A 19180-nucleotide genomic window follows, 5' to 3' on the forward strand; every position below is an offset into this window, starting at 1 on the left:
GTTGTATGCCTTCTTTTCAGCATTGCATAGTATCATAGGAGCCTGAAGATGTAGCATCTCTTGCATTGGAGACGTGTCTGCGCTGTGGAGACTTGCTTGACGCGTCCATCACTCTCCTTTCGTTGAGCTCTGTTGCTCCGCTGCGCAGTTATTGCCTGGTACGAGTAATCAAGGCAGGAGTTATAGCTATCGTTCCCCAGTTTTGGCCTGGTTTCATTTATAGATTTGTTGAGCGATCGTTTTGCGGTTCCGCCTACTCTGTTGCGTACGAGGTGTGTATGGGGTTCTATTGACTTCCTCGTTCTACTCGGGTTAGGGTTTTGCATTATGCCCAGGCCCTGTCGTTGGTTGTCATGTGTGTCGGCTTGGCTGATTCTTTATTCATGTTTGTCGCTAGTCTGCTATAGAAACCGTATCACTGTATGTCCAGACCCTGTGATTTTAGTAATCTGTCTGAGTAGCTAGCGGATCAGAATTACGTGGTATGGCGGAGAAGGAGGCGTCGTCACTGAGTTGTGTGATGCAGCGTACCCTATGAGAGTTTTGAATTATCTATTGATGATGTGATGGTGTGTATGGTTGGTAATGCATCACTTCTAGTAGATATTAGAAATGGGTCAGAACAAAATATTAATTACAATATCAACCTTTCTCTCAGCACGCGTGATGCATGATGTCGCAGGTCGCAATCAGTCTGAATTAACACACGCTATGTGTGATTATCTTGTATCTCTGTGGTGGAGTGATAGTTTGGTCATCTATCTGTGATATTTGACGCAAGCAGAATAATTTGAGCAGGTGGAGTAGGATCTCATAATTATCTTTAGAGACGCTTGAATTCGATGTACTTACATACCCCGTGGTTCGTGGAATGAGATCGGGGTGTTGCAATGCAGTTCAAACCTGGGCCGGATGCCGATAGTAATGAAGATCACAGGACAAATGATAGATCTATAATGAAGGGAGGGCAATGGTTGGTAGCAGGCACTACTGATCGCTATTATGTGATGGCAATTAGGTCAAAGAGACCGGGTGCTATATATATTATGTGCAAGTCTCGAGAAGCAGAGAGTAAGCCATGTTGCCGTATGATGCGGGATTCTGGCGATTGAGAGGAGGATCAGTAAATGTCAACCTACTCTTCTAGCATGGGTTTTACATTGTGAGGCTGAGTTGGACTGTATGGTAAGAACCTTATGGCGTGTTTGATTATATAGGGTGCTCTGAGTTTAGTGGACTGGAATCTCGATAGAAGGCCACCCACCGTGATTGCTCGCACGCAAGATGTGCTTCTTGAGTCACTCTACGATGTCATTAGGTTGTGTGTTTAGTTGCGGCAAAGTAGATAGAATAAGTGCGCTCACTGCACCTGTGAGACATGAGATTATTGGAGCACAATATTCTTGTGATAAGACTATGGGAGATAAATGATCTCTTTGTAGGGGAAGAGAACTACAGTTTGTGTGTCGACTCTATACTCACAGATTCACTGTATTCGCATACGGACTGAATACCGCCTGTCTCAGGATCCAAAGTATACATGAGACGTATGATGGATTGATCGGTAATATGCATTTAGGTGTATCTGTATTTGAGAGCCGTAGATTACTGGAGATAAGATTCTATAATTGAATGACGTTAGATCGAGTCGCACGTAGATATGTCGTGGGGATTATGTTTGAGGCTTACTTCTTGAGCTTGTAAGATCGAACGAGAGATATGTCGTGGCGAGGAGAGTAGATAGAAGACGCACGCCGACCGGTACGTGAAATCGATTTCTGTATATTGCGCTTTTTGTTCTATTTGACTGAGTGAGGTTAAATAGATATTTTAACATGCGAGCTTGTTTACCATAATACGTCACATAAACTAGATGTATACATGACGGTAGCTCATCGAGCCTTCCTTGATAGGATGACTGTAGTTATGTGATCTAATAGATATTATTTTAGTCTCGTTTGCGTTTTTAACCTATATTCATAATGATTGCTGTTGTCACAGCCTATAGCATGAAAGTGGAAGCAGAGATTTTGTAATGTCAACAAGTGAACTGGGACTCAATTGATTTTGGGCGCGTGACTTATTCTCATTTTTTTTTTCTCTTCTGACTTATCTCTGTATCATTCTATCACAGCACTATAATTAGATACTAATTTTTAGTGGTATATAATCTAGCTTCTCTCACCATGTAGTGTTGTCCATTGAGATGTCCTCTTAGATCTTAGTTGGGCTGATTTGCGTGGTTATTGTATCCTGTAAGCTGCTTTAACCTTAAATCAGTTGAAGAGCTGTTTCATAGAGCTGAGAACGAGGTAGGATCGCATAGAATTTTCACAAAGTTTTCACCTTTGATATGTCCTTGCGCAGACAGCACACGATATTCTATCATCATTCTATGGTACACCTAAATTGTGAGGCGATCGATATCAGACTGCTGGTAGTAGACGTGATAATATATGCTGATAGATATTTATAAATTGCATGAGACGCGTGCCAGTGAAACGCACTTTTTTCTAGGTATCTTTGAGCGTGAGTGATATTGGTCAAGACCCAGTAGTGTATTTTACCTCCTTTAGACACATGGCATTTTGATATTGTCGAATTGATGGAAGGATTATTCAAGTAGGGTGTGCTTGGATGGGTGGCTTCTCGGTGACCCTTTGTGATTAGCCTGGTATCATCTTGACTTTTTGGTAGCTGCATTTGTTGGCTCTTGAAGGGAGTGTTTATCAGGTGCCGCAGAGGGCATTAGCAATGCCGCTGTGGGACTATAGTATGACTTTTGCTGATCTGCCCGCTCCCCGAGACTAATTTGTTGATGCACATTTAATTATTTTCATAAGATATGTCATATCGACAGGAATTCCCATAATGGTAATGATAGATAGTTTGAATGGGAGGTTGAATTAATTTGTTTCTTATATGACACTTGGCTCGTGGTATGTTTGGTGGGGACTTCTAGGCCGAGATGTTACTGTGTCGTATGTATTTTGGGTGAGAATTACTGTGAACTTTGAAATAATTGAAATTGAAAAAAATTAGATTCGGAACGCATTAAAATTGAATACTATAATGGATACTATTCATTGTCACTCCTCCAGAGTTCACAAGGGTGAGATGAGGACATATTGTTTCAGGTTCATATAAATTGGATGTTATGGAATAAGTCGCATAAAAATGCGCTGTCATCAAGCAGGACTCTTTGTCGGAGCGATGTGTATACTGATACTGCTTATCGTAGTTCTAATACAATTGCAGAGTTGAGCTTATCATATCGGAAAAATTGGAGTATTGCCACTACTTTTGGTAGGATGGGAAGGCTGTATCGGAACTCATGATTGTGTTCAAATATCGATAATCAGGTATACATGCTTAACATTTTGTCAGACCTCGAATTTCAAATTTGGTCGTGCTATTGTATGGGTCGGGCGTCCTCGCTTGCTCGCACCCTCGCCCTGTGGGCTTCAGGCGGTCTCCTTGCAACAACACACACACCACAGATCATCAAGCTCTCTTATCGCCACCACTATCGTGGGGGCACTTATGCAGGGCTATTGGTGGGTGCAACATGAATTTCCATCTGAAACTATTTTCTCCAGTGTGTCCATTTATGAAAGTCAATTCTCAGTTTCAATCATATCTTCTAATAAGAATGAGAGTATCTTAATCTATTTTTCTACATATTCCTTTTGTGTAGTCTACCCCTACTCTATCGGGTTTCTTAACATAAAGTTTAGAGTGTGTAACGCTGCATATTTCTTCTACTCTTCCTAGAGGCCGTGGTGCATTTCGGAACGCATCTTGAGTTTTTGATAGATGTTAGAGAAGATTACCATCATAAGGACTCTCTTGTCGTTACTATTGATACTGTATCTTATCTAGATACTGGCAGGTATACTCGCGAACCTTAGGGATATATGCTACATAGACGATTGGTATCTCTGAATTCTGTAGGAGTGTATAATGCCACCTTCCACTGCGCACCAGCTCGGCATAGAGCTTCAATATCTGCTGATACATGCTTTAACTCAGTATTATCTTTCTCTTTAGCACATCTCCAGACGAATCTGTTTTGTTTTGTTCGCGTATACAAGCGATCGCATCGCGCTTTTGTACCCAAGGCGCCCCGTCGCGCTGTGTATCCTAACGAGCCACTATAGGGTATTGGCTGATTTCGTGATATGGCCACTACACATTGGACACTTGTGGGAGTAGAGGTTATGCATATGTAGAGAGCGACGATACGAGTGCAGCACATCGAATGTATGTGATGTCGAGTGCTTCTATGGCTGCAGTCCGTCAGATGGGATCGGAAGTGATGTATACAGGCATCTGCGATGAACGGGCAAGCTTCTTCCAGGTGGAGGAGCAGATTGACATATCAGTTTGCGTGTTTCTCCATTTTTTTCGTAGAAGGTAGTGCGTATGCTTGGTCATCGTTCTGCATTGGTGACTGAATTTCTTACTTGCACGGTCTTCTTGGTGCTGTGATTGTATGTGAGAACGGTGGAACCGTTGTGGAAGAGATATGATACGAAAGAAAGATGTATTAGAGAGAAAGAAAGTGAGATATGTATCTTCTTCATCCTCCATTGGCTAATGAGTAGGACACGTTATCACTGGTGAGTTAGCGTTTATCCGGGAGGCGCCACAAGAGTAGTGTCGGAGGCGATGTCGTTAAAGGAGGACTCGCGTTACTTCTTAACATTCTTCGTGTTGTTGGAAACAAGAAACTTGAGGGTCGTTTGATTGAATGAGTCGGTATCCGGTTTTTTTCTCTCGACTGTAATTCTGGTAGTCCTTTACTTCTGACTGCTTCCTATTTTCAGTTGTTGTTGTTTGTAATGTAGTAATTTTCACGTAGCGACGATCCCATCTTCAACGCCATCTAACTAGTTTACTTGCACCAGAGCTTTGTTGGGCAGAATGTACTATCTTTTTGTGAGTGTGACCTGTACTCTTAGCTCGGAGAGCAAGATGTTCCTTGATTGTCCACTGATCGCTATTTATAATAACCTTAAGCACTCTCTATTGCATGACTGGGATCTCATCAATGATGTATATATTTGTTATTATACTTCACATATCTCTTTATTGTACAACGATTTGGCACATATTCGAAGAAAAATGTATATGCTCTTCGATTGTTTGAATGAGACCTAGAAACAATGGAAAACTTTCTTAGAAAGGTCAAAGTTGTCCTGATGGATGATAGGCATAACACATGGTACTGATAGGAGAGATATGTTTGTTTGGTAACGAAACTACCGTATATCAATTGAGGAACAGGTAAAGGTCCAGTTGTCTGTCATCGCTTTTCCCCAGCTAGGAATGTTATTTGAACTCAGTTCTAGCATTTCATTCAATATGCCGATATATTAAGCTTAATAGTTCTTTAAAATATTATACCTTACATCACAAGAACATTGCATAAGTTTCACATCATCATCAATTCAACATTAGACTTATCCCAACTATTTAAGGTTAGATTTTAAGAATCCTCAATTTCACTTCGGCCCACTAAGTATAGTGTACTCTTTACAATTCATTCTGATCCACTTTATAATGCATCTACTTGGTTTGCAACTCCTTCCTAATACTCTTAACTTTTAAGATTTACTATTCTTCTTGATTTATTTTTTAATTTTCCACTTCTCATTGTTTTTTGTCCAACACGACCTTAAATTATTTTTTGTATACATTATATTCAGCAATTTTAACTCCAGTTTCTCTCCTAATATTATGATATTTCTTGATTGTATTTTTTTATTAATTTTCTGCAAATATATATGTAATTTTTTATTTTATATGCTCTAACTTAGTTATGCAATGAATTTTTATTGCTAAACTATCCCATACAACATTGTCAGCTTAATGCTTATTTATAAATTTGTCTTTTTTAAGTGTGCATAATGCTTACCCATGTGTTATTCTTTTTTGCATAATAACTTAAGGTCAACTTCTCCTTTTTACTTCCTAACGTTAACTCTGGAGTTACAGTACTTATCTATAGATCTATTCCTTTAATGATTAGATGAAATCGATACTTAAACATTATCATATTTATGTATCACTTATATCTTTTCTAAAAATAGTTCATATGATAATTGCTATGGGTCATTCATTATACTTAGTTTGTTCTAATCTGATTTGAGCCAGCTATTTTCTAATTATTTTGTCTATTATTGTCGTAAGTTTGACTTATTTTGTGTATGTCTCATCATTAGAGTTGTCATTTGCAGTATGCATACACTTAGACAACTCAATTTGAGGATCTATTATAAGCATTTCCATTACAAATACAAAAAAAATATTTTGACTAATAGTTGATCTTGATGTAGATCATACTATATTGACATCACTACCCCAAATATTTTTAATTTTAATCAATCCTTCATACGATATCTTTTAATAACTTTACTATGCCGTTGACTATACATTTTTTTGCCTTAATAGCACTAAACTATTTATCATGATACTAGATCATAGACCTTGTCAAGATAAAAATACATGCCAAGATTTTTAATTTATTCTCTGTATTTTTTTACCTTCATGAATTTCTTGTGTTCTTTATTTTTGTGACCTGGAGGGCAGCTATCAAAGATCATTTATTTACTTCGAATTGTTTATTTAGTATCTCTATATGGATTTGATAGGCAAATGAGACTAGCAGTGACCCAATGCTTATTCTCGAGTATTTTCATGGAGAAAATCAGAATATGCCATTTCAAATCATTATGATCGCCACTGTGTCTGGGAGGAAGTTGATCAAAACAAACGCTTGAATAAGTACAATCACAGTGCCATTGATGAGCAGTTTCAGTATTATCAATCTGATGGTCTCGTCAAGTTAATGAATCAGCCTCGAGTGCTCCTCTTCCAAGTTGTATGTGGTATTTCGCTTTATCCTTATTGGAATTATTTCCCATTGATCTTCCACTGATTGAGTTTTCATTATTGTTTTTCTAGATGTTCAGAGGGTTCCTTTATTGTGCGCGCTCATACACCATGTTCCAATTTGTTTTCTGTCCTTTGGTTCACTGAAGTTGATCGTTTCACATCACGTGATTCAGTGAGCTTGCGTACACTTTCTTGAAGTTGAGGAAGAATGAATCCTGGAAAACCGTTTTCTCTGAACATGTTCAAGGTAAGTTGTATGCCTTGTATGCGTCTTTGTAAGCTTTAATGACTGATATGGAGAAGAGTTTGGGTCATGGTCTCAGACGCTCCTACAACAACAACAACAATCCTTTATCCTACTATGGGGGTTCGGCTACATGATCATTTTTTTCTATGTTTTCATGTTTAAGAGTCAAATTCTCATCTAAATCTAATAAAGAAAGGTCATTATAATATTTTTTAATCAAGTCTTTTTAGTTCTATCTCTACCTTTCTTAACATAAAGTCAAGTCTAATACATCTACTTTCCCTAACGGGATCATTAGAAGCCGCGTTTTTTTGTATGAAACAAACCATCTAAGGCGGCTCTCTCCTAATCTTTATATTCGGCTGAAGCTATTCCAACCTTTTCATGTATATGCTCATTTCGTATCCTATCTCTAGAGGTAAAGTCACTCATCCACCTAAACATCCTCATCTCAACAACACTTAACTTAATTTATGCTTCTCTTTTAATGGCCAACATTCTGCACACACAAAGCGTTGCAGTCTCAGAGATCCTACTTCCCTAAATTTAATCAACAAGGACCACTTGCGGAATGCAATGTTCGCTCCGGAAGAGTGGATTGTTTCTTCTTCCATAGATGCATATTCTATTTTTCATCACTAATGTTATTAATGCATTTTATTGGATTCTATTATCTCATTATTTGACTTGAGTACTAGAAGTAGTTTTGCTCTAACATCCGTTTTACATAAAATTTCTACTTCATTTTCCTTTGTTTTTAATAAAATGTAACACTGAGAGTGTGTTCGGTATTGTTATCCTCATCTACTGAATGGGAGGCTGGGGCTCGACTCTAAAAAACATAAATGTTCAGAAAACGGTTCATGAAATAAATGATGGTTCACAATACATCTTCTTACCAACTTTATTTAGGAAAATATTCGGAATTAGATTTCTTCAAATAACTGAACTCATTACCTACCTCGTCCCCTCTTACCTCTTGCTTGATTTGATTCTTAACATCATATGTTGTTAGACCAACCGCTGGTCCATACGGGACCGGCCCTGGCGAAATAGAGGTGGAAGTCTCGCCTCCTGTACGTGATGAATCAAGACCGCCCAATTCAGAGGAATTGATTAGGAAGATTTTAGGAGAAGTTTTGGAGGGAAAATTTGAATGTATGGACTATTTTAGAATTTCCTTTTGAATTGTATGCATTAAAATAGTTTGTTTTCCTAGGGTTAGGCATCTTGAATTGACTGAAATTTGAAATCTCTTAGTTTCTTTGGACTCTAGCGGCATCTAGAGATTTGGGAGAGATAAATCCTCCCTCGAATAGAGGATCAATTTTATCTTAGTATTTTCCGTTTCTATTTCATCAAATAATACAAATTACCTACTGTTTTCCGGGGAATTTTGTGGAGAATTCTCGCTGTTTTCCAAGATTCGCTAAGAAAATTTCTCAAGATCTTCAATCGTTACCTATCAAATGCCTAATCATTTATAACAAATAATATCTCTCTAAGTGAAAGTATTTTTTTTCATTGGCTGGGGTGCTCTATTGAATTAGAAAGTACAGTATGAACTTGTTTTTGATCAGCTATATTTTATTTCTTATTCTTGCCATTGTTATCACCTATCCTATCCGATGTTGGACAAATGTCTGTTTCTAATCTTAAAGTCCATCCATCATTAATCCCAATTAGTCCCCTTAAAGGAAATTACTGATTAAATTAATAGATTAGCAGATATGTTAATATTCACAGAATATGTGTTGCAGGACTGGAGAGGAGAGCTATGGTTAAGATATTCCACCATAGAGTGGAAAATACATCCTCTCCAGGTATTTGACAATTTTGTAGAATCATCAGGTATGAAATATCTATAAAGCTCTGACAAACTTCTGCATTTATTATGGGCAACTTCCATTGCTGAATCAATCAGAAATGCTATTTCCCCTTGCTGCTACTTTGTACTACTATATTTTTGTAGCCTAAATATTTCAATGGCCTGATTAATATTATTTCATTCTTTCAACCTGTTCATACTTGTGACATTTAGTTTCTTTTTTTTTTCAATTGTTATATTGATTTGATCTTAATGAACACGATCAATAATGACTAGGGGGTTCAATTCGGGTCAACGGGTCGGGTTCGGGTCGAACCGGAACTGACCCGGCACTATTTCGGATCAACCGAACCCACCCGTTTTAAAGGTCAGATTTCCGACCACCCGACCGATTCTGGTCCGGGTCAACCCGATCCGACACGAATGACCCGAAGTTGACCTAAAATTGCTAGTTTTCGGGTCAAAATCGGGTCAATCTTCGATTTTCGGGTCAACGGGTCAATCTCGGGTTTCCGGGTCAAATAGGAGTTTTTGTGTCATTTTCAGGGTTGCTGGGTCAACTCAACCCGACCCGATTTTTAAAACGGGTTGATTTGTTGAACCCGACTTGTTTCGGATCCGGGTTGACCCTAACCCGGATTTTTCTGGGTCAGGTTCGAGTCGTGTCAAAAATTGACACCCCTATAATGGACAACCAATTTTGACTATTCAGATATGGATTGCAATGTGAATAGACTGACAATAATGAATAGCCAATTTCTAATATGTAAATTTTTTAAGTAGGAAAGTTATCATCATATTGAGATTTTGAAGCGATCGGGGTTAGGTGAGAGAGTCGAGCCGGCTTGAGCTTTACTATTTAACTAGCGTGCAAGTCGGGCTTATCGAGCCTCAAATTCGAGCTTGTGTATTAAACGAGCTCGAGCTCAGCCTGACTTGGCTGGAAAGCTCGATGAGCCGCTCGATTAACTTAAATTTTATTTAAAATTAATTTAAATTACTTTTTTTATAATATATTTTAATATTTTAAAAATATTGCTTTTTCTTTTTACTTTTATTTTATGTGTTTTATTATTAAATAAAAAATATATATGTAATAGCCTAAAATCTATTATTTACAATTTAATTGAATATTGCATAAGATTGATGGCGGTTGGTTTCGTTTGGGACTATTTTTTTATTGTTTTTTAAAGCAATTTTTAATTATAAAAATTTTAACTTTGTATTAGAAAATTGCTTTAAGAAGTGATAAGAAAGATGTCCAAATGAAACATTTATTATTAATCAGGTGATTTTTCAAAAGTGGCCATAGGATCGATGCATGTGAAATTGCTAATGGGATCAGTGGCGTGTGACAACGCAATGAGATTTGGACGCCATGACGAGCTTAGTGGTATTTTATTCATATATAAAATTTTAAGTATTATGTGACTAAATAATTAATTTTTCATTAATTTGTCAATTAAAAAAATTTGAGTGCTATCTACGGGAATCCCTATTAAATTAAAAAAAAAACTTTAAAAAATATATAAGAATTATTTTGAGTATTTAAAAAAAAACATGAATAAATTTAGTTTATGTTTTAGAAGTAAAATAAAAAGTAATCTGAAACAATCCCTTAGACATTTAAAACAAAATTTTTAGTATAATAAAATTAAAGTCATTAAATTTACTTTAAAATTAGTGTAATATAAATATTAATCTATTATTCGTATACTGATTGTCTAAATAAACTAATTTTAAAATCTATAATAAGCAATTTTTAATTAGATATTATTGTAAAAAAAACTTTCCACACATTAATAGTTTTGTATATTTATTATCATTTGGCAGGCCTTCCATCCAAATCAGAGTGGCGCAGCGGAAGCGTGGTGGACCCATAACCCACAGGTCCCAGGATCGAAACCTGGCTCTGATATTGCGTCAGCTTCCCGCGATCATATCTTTTTTGGTTTTTGCAATTTGCAATTTTCAAATAAAGTGGTTAGATTCCGCCTTTCTGAGCTTCGGGAGACTTCAATATCTTTCAACTCATAATTCATAAGCGCCAATCCCATTTTCTTTTAGCTCTTCTAAAAAACCTCTCCTCTTCAGCTGGTAAAGAAAATCATTTCTTAATTTGCGCTCTTCATTTTTCAGTTCCTCAGTCAGTTATATTGTGAAAAGTCGCGTTTTTTCTTCATATATTTAATTTATATTATTTTTTGGATATAAGTAATATTTTTCATGGTGTTCTTTTCACATCTAGGGTTTTGGTTTGGAAACTTCTCAGGTTTTCCATGCAATTAGGATTTTTTCTCATAATTTGGCGAATCGATATTGATATAATCTTGACACTCTTTTATTTTTTGTTCGGGTTTGTGAGAAATTGTAGCAATTGACGATCATTTGAGGCAGAAGGTGTAGGATGCCGGCTGATGAAAGTATCCCGAGGCCTCTGTTTGGGGGTGCTGTATCCACCTCGTTTCCTATGAGATTCCAGGTTGAATTTCTTTTGCTTTTTCATACACAGGAAAAAGCTTCGCCCAGCTTGAGATATAATTTTGATGATTTTTTTTTTAACAACAGGATGTGAGCAACATACAAGTAGTTCCGAATCACCAGGTTTTCTTAATGACTCTAAAATTTTTCCCACTTATTCTTGCTTTTTTAAATATCCAAAGCAGTAATGTTCTTTTTTAATTGTTTTAAGGAAGTTTTTGTTGATCCAAGCCGGGATGAGAGTATTATTATCGAGCTGTTGGATTTTAAGCATGATGTTGAAGATAATGGCAGTGCTGTGTGGTTTCTACGCGATCTTGCTAGCGAACAAGATGCAGAACAAAGCACGGTATGTTCTGTGAGCTTGATTGTTCTCGAATCTTGGTCAAATTATGAAGTAGGTTTTTGCGTATTAAAAAACTGCGCGTTTCTGAGGGTGGATTTTTTTAAAGCAGATTTTATGCCCATATTTTTCTAAATTTATATTTGGAAAAACTTGAGCATTATTCCAGTTTGGCATGATTCATGCATTATTATTAGGCTAAATTTTTGTTTGAAAGGATTTGGACATCATATAAACTAAGATACGGAAAACACTTTCAAAATTATATTTAGGTAATGCATATTATTTTGAATTAAAAAACTGCATGTTTCTTGTGTTTTGTTTGGAATGGCTTTCTTATTGCTTTTTAAAGCAGTTTTTTAGTACAAAAATTTTTTAAACTAAAAAAATTTGTATTAAAAAATCTGTTTCATAAAACAGTAAGAAAGTCATCCCAAACGAAGCGTTAGTCTAATGTTTTTAAGCAGAGTTGAAGTTCATCTTTCTAAATTTAAGTTTTGGAAAACTGGGGCATTATTCCAGTTTGCCAGGGATCAGGTATTATTATAGATAAAATTCTAATTTAACAGGACGCCGGCATCATATGAACAAAGGTCTGTAAATTACTTTCTAAATTATCATTAGAAGGTTTCTGTCTCAATGTTACGTAGCATGAATGCGGGATGTCTATTTCCCTTTTTTTCCCCAGAAAAGTAGTCCTATCAAAAGACTTGTGGCCTATTGGTTGAAAGAGATGATTGCATCTCCAATGTCATGGATACTGAATCGAAGATAGATTGGCTACAGCGCTACATTGCCTATGTGTTGGACACTAAAGAAGTTGCTAATAGCCAAGTCAAACGTGGCCTCTTTAAGAATGTTAAGATTGATATTTGGAAGAATTATGAAGGATACATTGAATTCTGTTATTTGTGCCTGGTTTCTCAAATATATAACTGAAAAAAAAAAAAAGTGAGATAGCCACAAAAAGCCCAAACTCACTTTAAATTCCCTCTCAACACACGTTCCTGTACAAGACATATAAATGACTTCAAAGGTTGGAAGCTCAAGTTTCTCACCAAATGCCCCCTCTTCTAAGCTGCTTCCCTCCTCTTAATTTCTTGAGCTTGATTCATCTGGGGCTTGAATAGGAGGTCTTGATAACTCTATCTGGGCACCAGTACATGTTCTATAGAGTATTTCTTTAGATTCATATGGAATATGATATTTTTCTTGGCGGCTGCATGTCTTACCTTCTGATTGCTAATAGTCTATCATATTCAATACTAATTTGGAAATGATTCTGAGTTCAAAATATTTGGTACTGCTGGATATTTCTACTATCTAAATTAGTATTAATGATACTGTATCAATTTCTTGTCAATTTTTTGGATTGATGATTTTATATCAATGGCAACTTACAAAATTATTAATTTGGACTGATTTTCATGTCCTTTCTGTTGAGTCTACTAAGACTTTTTAACATTTGAGGTTCTTTCAAACATACACAAGCTTTATATGGCAAGTCTGCATTTCATGCATTCAGTTAAATACTTCTTTAAAATTAACCTGTATGTAGTCACTTCTGATGACCTGGTTAGGAAAGTAGATTAATTAGATTTGACTTATGTTGAGAAAGATAGAGATAGGCCTAAAAAGAATTGGTTAGAAAATATTAGAAATGACCTTTCTTTTTTAGATTTAAATGAGAATTTGATTCTTAACAGGACACAATAGAGAAAAAAGATTCATATAACCGACCCCACGTAATGGGATAAAGGCTTGATGTTGTTGTAGTCACTTCTAGTTTTATTCATTTTCATTCAGTCAGTTATATTTCCATCCTCATACTTCTCAGGCTCATTGATTTATTTTCTTTTTATTTTCATTTCCATAGCTATTTGAGCAATCTGGTACTATTGAAGCAGTTGGCTTGCGCTACAGAGATGTACCATCAGTTGTCACAACAGCAGTTGGTCAGATGGTGATTATTTTTTCCAAATTTATTTTCCAATATGTCACCAAATGCTGGAATAACAAAGCTTTGTATCTTTACGTGTTTCTGCTTTTAGTTTCTCAATGCCATCCATATCATGCTTAGTATTTAAATAGTTTCTCAAGTTATATGTTGTTGGTAGCTGTCTTATTGAGCAATGGGCCAAAGAATTCTGGCTTTATTCATGAATTCAGTTAGTGTGTACTGGCTAGTTGGTTTGTTAACATCTTGGTTTTTAATGTTATCTTAATAGGGCTTATGCAACTTGTTTAATTAGCTGAAATAAAGTTTTTAGTTATTGAGATATTAGTTTAACCTAAAATAATTCATAATCATCATTATTAGTCTTAACCCGAGAAAATTACTCTCTAGAATTCTTGATGTCTATTAAATTAGCCAACATTTAGCCCAAATAATGTAGAAAAAAGGAAGATTAGAGTCATGATGATCACACAAGGCAGCGCAACCTTCTGTTAAGAAATAATAATAAACCAATGAAGTAATAATTAATAGATTGCTTTGACATTCAGATAGCACTGCATTCTAGATGATACTAACATTTGAAAAAAGAACTTGCATTCATTTGAAATTGTCGTATTCATGTCCTAAATTCCATTAGCCCCCAGTAGTCAGTAAAATACACAGATTAAGCTATTGATGATGCTTATATATAATTCTCACTTTTGCCAAATTTTTACTTTCTGGGAGTTTATTGACCAGGATCGGCTATATAATCTTAGAAGTTTCAGCACTAGTTATTTTTTAGTTAGATCTATAAATAAGTTGAGCCAGGTCAAGCACTATCATGTCTAAACTTGTTCATTTATTTACTCATGGTGCTTGAACCAATTCAATATGACTAGTATTAAAATTAGGTTCAAGCTTATCTATTTACCATAATTGCGTTCGAGCCAAAATTAACTTTAATCTAGCTAGTGATTTAAACATACATTCTCATTACCAAAAATAAATCCAATCATAGTTATATTCAAGAAACCTGATAAAACCTATTAATGGTGATCTGATATGTTTCTGATCTTATGAAATGCAAGTATAATGAAACAAAAATGTTAAAAATGAGATTAAAGTATCCAATGATCTTCTGAACACAAACTTCTATTATATTTAACCTCTATTAATATACATAATTTCATGTGCACCTGATGGAAACAAATTTGATATGAGAACATGAAATGAATTATTACTAAGACACTTAACAAGCATTAAATGAGCGGCAAGTCGCCAACCAATGAGCATGTTCACAAACATGGATGAATGTATGGTTCAATGAGATTCATTTATATGTCAAGCTTCATACATCATCCTCAACAATGTCCTTTCAAATATAAATGACCATTAAATTTTTCAAAATTTTCATTGAGTTTAATCAGGTGGCTTACTGATTGCTTGAATTAATGATTATGAAGAAATGGAAAACCTAAGGTAGATTATTATATTAACTCTTAAGACATTTGGGTGTGTATTTTAGTTTATTAGACTAGCTGGGCATTAAAATCTTGCAAAATAGTTTGTGCTTACCCATCATATTTTCATTGAGCCAACTTTTGGCTATCGAAGAATCGTTGTGGTCTTCTAAGTTATTTTATCTAACTTGATGATAAGATATTGGTTTATAACTGACAACGCATTGAATGCATGTGTCAACATGTGTTAGAAGACACTACCTTCCTTGATAATCTTTATGGATATTGCCTAGGGTGAAAGAATTTCCTATTCAGATAACTGGGAATTAAAATGAAAAAAGAATAGCTTGCGCTTGTTAATGTTGTTCTTCTTGTACATCAACAACCACTCCGCAAACTCTAAGTTAGCAGGAGCTCCCTGCACTGGGTGTGCCCCTTTTTGTGGTGTTATTATACATTTACACAGTTCAAAACATAGCTTTTGTTTTCTTTTTCTTAGTGAAATTGATGAGGTGCATAGCCGTTCTTTTTTTTTTTTTGCATTTACATAGTTAGGAAGATAGGTTTAGCTTTCTTTCTTGTTGAAGTCGATAAAGCCTACTATACCAAATCAATGTATACTTGGGCTGCAAAAACAAACTATAACATGTATTTCTTATGGCCTTCTTGTTTCAAAGCCCTAAATTCTCTGAACTGACCCTGCTTTGTTTGTTTATTTTTCTTAGGCTGTTTCTAAGGGAAGACAAGGAAGGGAGGCTCAAAATATAGTGAGGGTAAAGCTGATCTACTACTTCTGCAATTATGTAATGCTAGGGGACCTTAGGGCTTAATAATTATGGAAGGATTACCCTTTTTTCTTCAGGTATATCTTGCAAATTTGCGCCTTAAGGGGGTTGCAACTGATGTGCTGATCACTGCCTATGAGCCTGTTTTCATTAAGTGAGTCTTAAGCATCTATCTTTTTGTATAACTTAATAGAATCAAACTTAGCATGATGTATTTAAATTCTATTTCATCTTGATTTGGACCTCGGTTTGTTGATGAATTTCTATTTTTTTTTTTTCAAGAAAGAAGGAAGACTCGTAAAAACCTAGGGCTCTGATGCCAAATTGGTGCAATAAAAAAAATTAAAGATTGCAAAGAATAAAATCTTTTTTTTTTTAAACTTAAATATAAACTCAAGATCACAACTTAAAAGACATTTTTTATAGATAAACACTAAACATGACTTATCGATGCGGCTAACCCCTTAAACTTACAAAATTTTCAAGAACATAGATACAGATGGGGCGGGAATCATGGATAGAAAAGAAGAGATAGAAGACTGAGACGAAATAATAGAGGGGAAGGGAAAAGGAGGCTAGCTCGCAAGCTAGCGCACATTTTACCTTCCACAAATTATCACTCAAAAACTTCTTTTTCCAGCAGAAAAATAGCCACTATATATAGGAAAATAAAGGAGAAGAGTAATTAATCCAAGAAATTAAGGCACCGCACATTTAACCAATAGAAATTTCTTAAAAAAAAATAACAGAAAACAGGGACCGAAAGGGTAGCAACCAAAAGGGGGGGGGGGGGGGACCCGAAACTTTGCCTACATCAATCTCTATAATGTAGAATCGCCCATACGAACTCACCGTCGATCCTTCCACAACCCCTCTATTTGTCACGCCTTCTACACGTGATAAGTTGCGCCTACTTGTTCGCATTTGCCCCTGCTAGATTAGAGAAGATGAGCTGACCTTCTCTTAAAAAGGGCAGTTCATACCAGCTTCAGCTTTTACATTTGGGGTGTGTGCACTTTAATTAGATACTGAGCATCAGATATGGGATGTTTATTTCCTTGTTTAATTTGCCATACATTCTCATGTCCTGGAACCAACCATGAACGATTTTCTCGTGTTTGCTGGTTGTCAAAGTTGCAGCAATTACATATATATACAAACTGCTTCTTGATTAGTTTGGACTATGGTCAGATATCATTACAACCCAATATATAAATTCGACCTATTACGCTTGCTAGTAATCCATCTGTGGCTGTATGTTATGTTATTAGCATTGTAACATGGCTGCTAACTAACCAGATACAGGTTAAACGCGTATTTTTCATTGACACTTTCAAGACCAGGCAGAACAATAGAAAGTTCACCTTCTTTCTCTTTATATCACATCAAAAAATGTGTTGGTGGAGTTTATCTAAATAAAACTTTTTCCCAAACAAATTTGATGCATTTCTAGTTGATTTTGGAGCTTATAATTTCTGAGGTCTAGTTGCAATGCTGCTTTCTCCTCACATTGTATTTGCGTTGTCTTTTGAGTATTATATAGGCTTCGATTGGGACGACTTTCTTATTGCTTCTTAAAGCTGCTTTCTAATAAAAAATTAAAAAAATTATAAGTTCAAATAATTGCTTCGCATACACCTCGATGATTCAAAGATGGTTTATATTCTTTGTTTGTTGACTGTAGCCCATTGAGTGCAAGTGCAAGGGCCGTGGGAGCTGGTCCAGCTGTTCCTGCAACAGATTCAGGATGCCTTCCAATGGCAGAAGTCTTTAAAAATGCTGTCACAAGCTTCACCGTCCATGACTGGAATCTTTTTGGTGTAGTTTCCTAAGATAAATTGAACTATTATGTACATTTTTTCAGTTTTGGCAGCCTTCAGAACTCTTTTCTTCTTGAAACTTGCTGAAGAAGGCATGTTACTATTGTTGAAGGACTCTTTTCTTCTTGAAACTTGCTGAAGAAGGCATGTTACTGTTGTGAATCCGCGAAGGTGTTGGTTGGGAGCTTTGGCTACCAACCAAAAGTTTCCGGACCAGGGTCTTGCGAATGTGTTGTGTGCGTGAATATGTCTTAATTAGTCTGAATGTTGAAAGATTTTGTAACAAAATACCTAAACATAAGCACCTGTAAGCTTTAAATTGAGTTGCAAGGGTTCTTTCACCTATTGTGCATATCACAAATGATCTAAGAGCTTGGACCTAAAGGCTTCCACACACAACTGCTTAGTATTTTATTTGAGCTTGTAGGGCTACTTATACCTTTGCACATTGCAAACAATGGAAATATTTATACTAAAATGGTTCTGCATGATAAGAGCAACTATAAATTTGAGTTTTTATGATTGCATGCATTTGTGTGCAATACAAAATATTGAAATAAAACAAATAATATAAGATGGCAAGTAACTATAACAAGTTTTTTTTGCACTATATTATATACAAAATATTCATAGAATGATTAATATGTTTAGGGGTATATGTGTAAAACTTTGAAATGCTTGGAACTTTAACTTCAAACTAACTCTCAAAGTCATTAAGAAATTCAAGAATTTGCTAAATAATAATCTTAAAATGTTTTACATCAATAAATAACAAGTGTTGGATAAATTTAAATTTTCAAGTTTCATTGAGGAAGTGTTAAATGAAAATATCTTGAAAAATATTTTAGAAGTTTATAATTTATCATGAAAAATATTTACAAATTTTTGAAGAATAATTTTTAAAAAATTCTTAAGGGTTAAATTTGAAATAATATAATTTCAGAAATCTTCAAATGTAAGGTTCAATTGGGTTAACTATTTCACAACTTTATTTTCTAAATAACTATTATTGTATTTTAGAAACTTCTGTGGAAAGAAGTAATTTTTAAAAATAAAAATTTTAATGTATGATTAAAGCAACTTAATTGAGTATAATTATCAATGTATACTTGAGTTGAAAATTTTTAAAATCAAATTCAAAATCATATGAATTCTAATTTTATTAAATTTATAGTCAAACTAAATGCTTCCACGAGACGAACCCATTGACACAAAAAGTGATTTATTTGAGTCTGAACGACCAAATCAAGCACTTGAAATATAATCAGAAATTTTAGAATATTAATTATGGGAACATACAGCCCCCAAATCTCACATACTTGTGGTCAAATTGAGCTTCTCAATGAGTCAAATTTAACAATCCCAAAATCACTTAAT

At 35.3% G+C, this 19180-nt stretch overlaps 1 protein-coding gene and 1 non-coding gene across 5 annotated transcripts; both read left to right on the forward strand.

Annotated features, from left to right (window-relative positions):
* Positions 1–10821: 10821 nt before the first annotated feature.
* On the forward strand, positions 10822–10893 carry TRNAM-CAU. The gene has a single exon. It is a non-coding gene; the product is annotated as a tRNA-Met (tRNA).
* A 29-nt stretch (positions 10894–10922) lies between these two features.
* LOC110096244 (ran guanine nucleotide release factor) lies at positions 10923–18155 on the forward strand. 4 transcript variants are annotated; one of them, XM_020822095.2, is made up of 8 exons: positions 10923–11072; positions 11350–11457; positions 11544–11579; positions 11668–11805; positions 13676–13762; positions 15924–15971; positions 16061–16137; positions 17668–18155. In XM_020822095.2, the coding sequence occupies exons 2-8, from the start codon at positions 11383–11385 to the stop codon at positions 17813–17815; spliced, it is 609 nt and encodes a 202-aa protein (XP_020677754.1). In that variant the 5' UTR covers positions 10923–11072; positions 11350–11382; the 3' UTR covers positions 17816–18155. The 4 variants fall into 4 exon arrangements, with proteins under 4 accessions (XP_020677754.1, XP_020677756.1, XP_020677755.1 ...); XM_020822097.2 differs by having other exon boundaries at positions 10929–11072; positions 11341–11457; XM_020822096.2 differs by having other exon boundaries at positions 10973–11072; positions 11332–11457.
* Positions 18156–19180: the final 1025 nt, after the last annotated feature.

Source organism: Dendrobium catenatum, unplaced genomic scaffold (assembly GCF_001605985.2).
Source record: "Dendrobium catenatum unplaced genomic scaffold, ASM160598v2 original_scaffold_209899, whole genome shotgun sequence".
NCBI lineage: Eukaryota > Viridiplantae > Streptophyta > Magnoliopsida > Asparagales > Orchidaceae > Dendrobium > Dendrobium catenatum.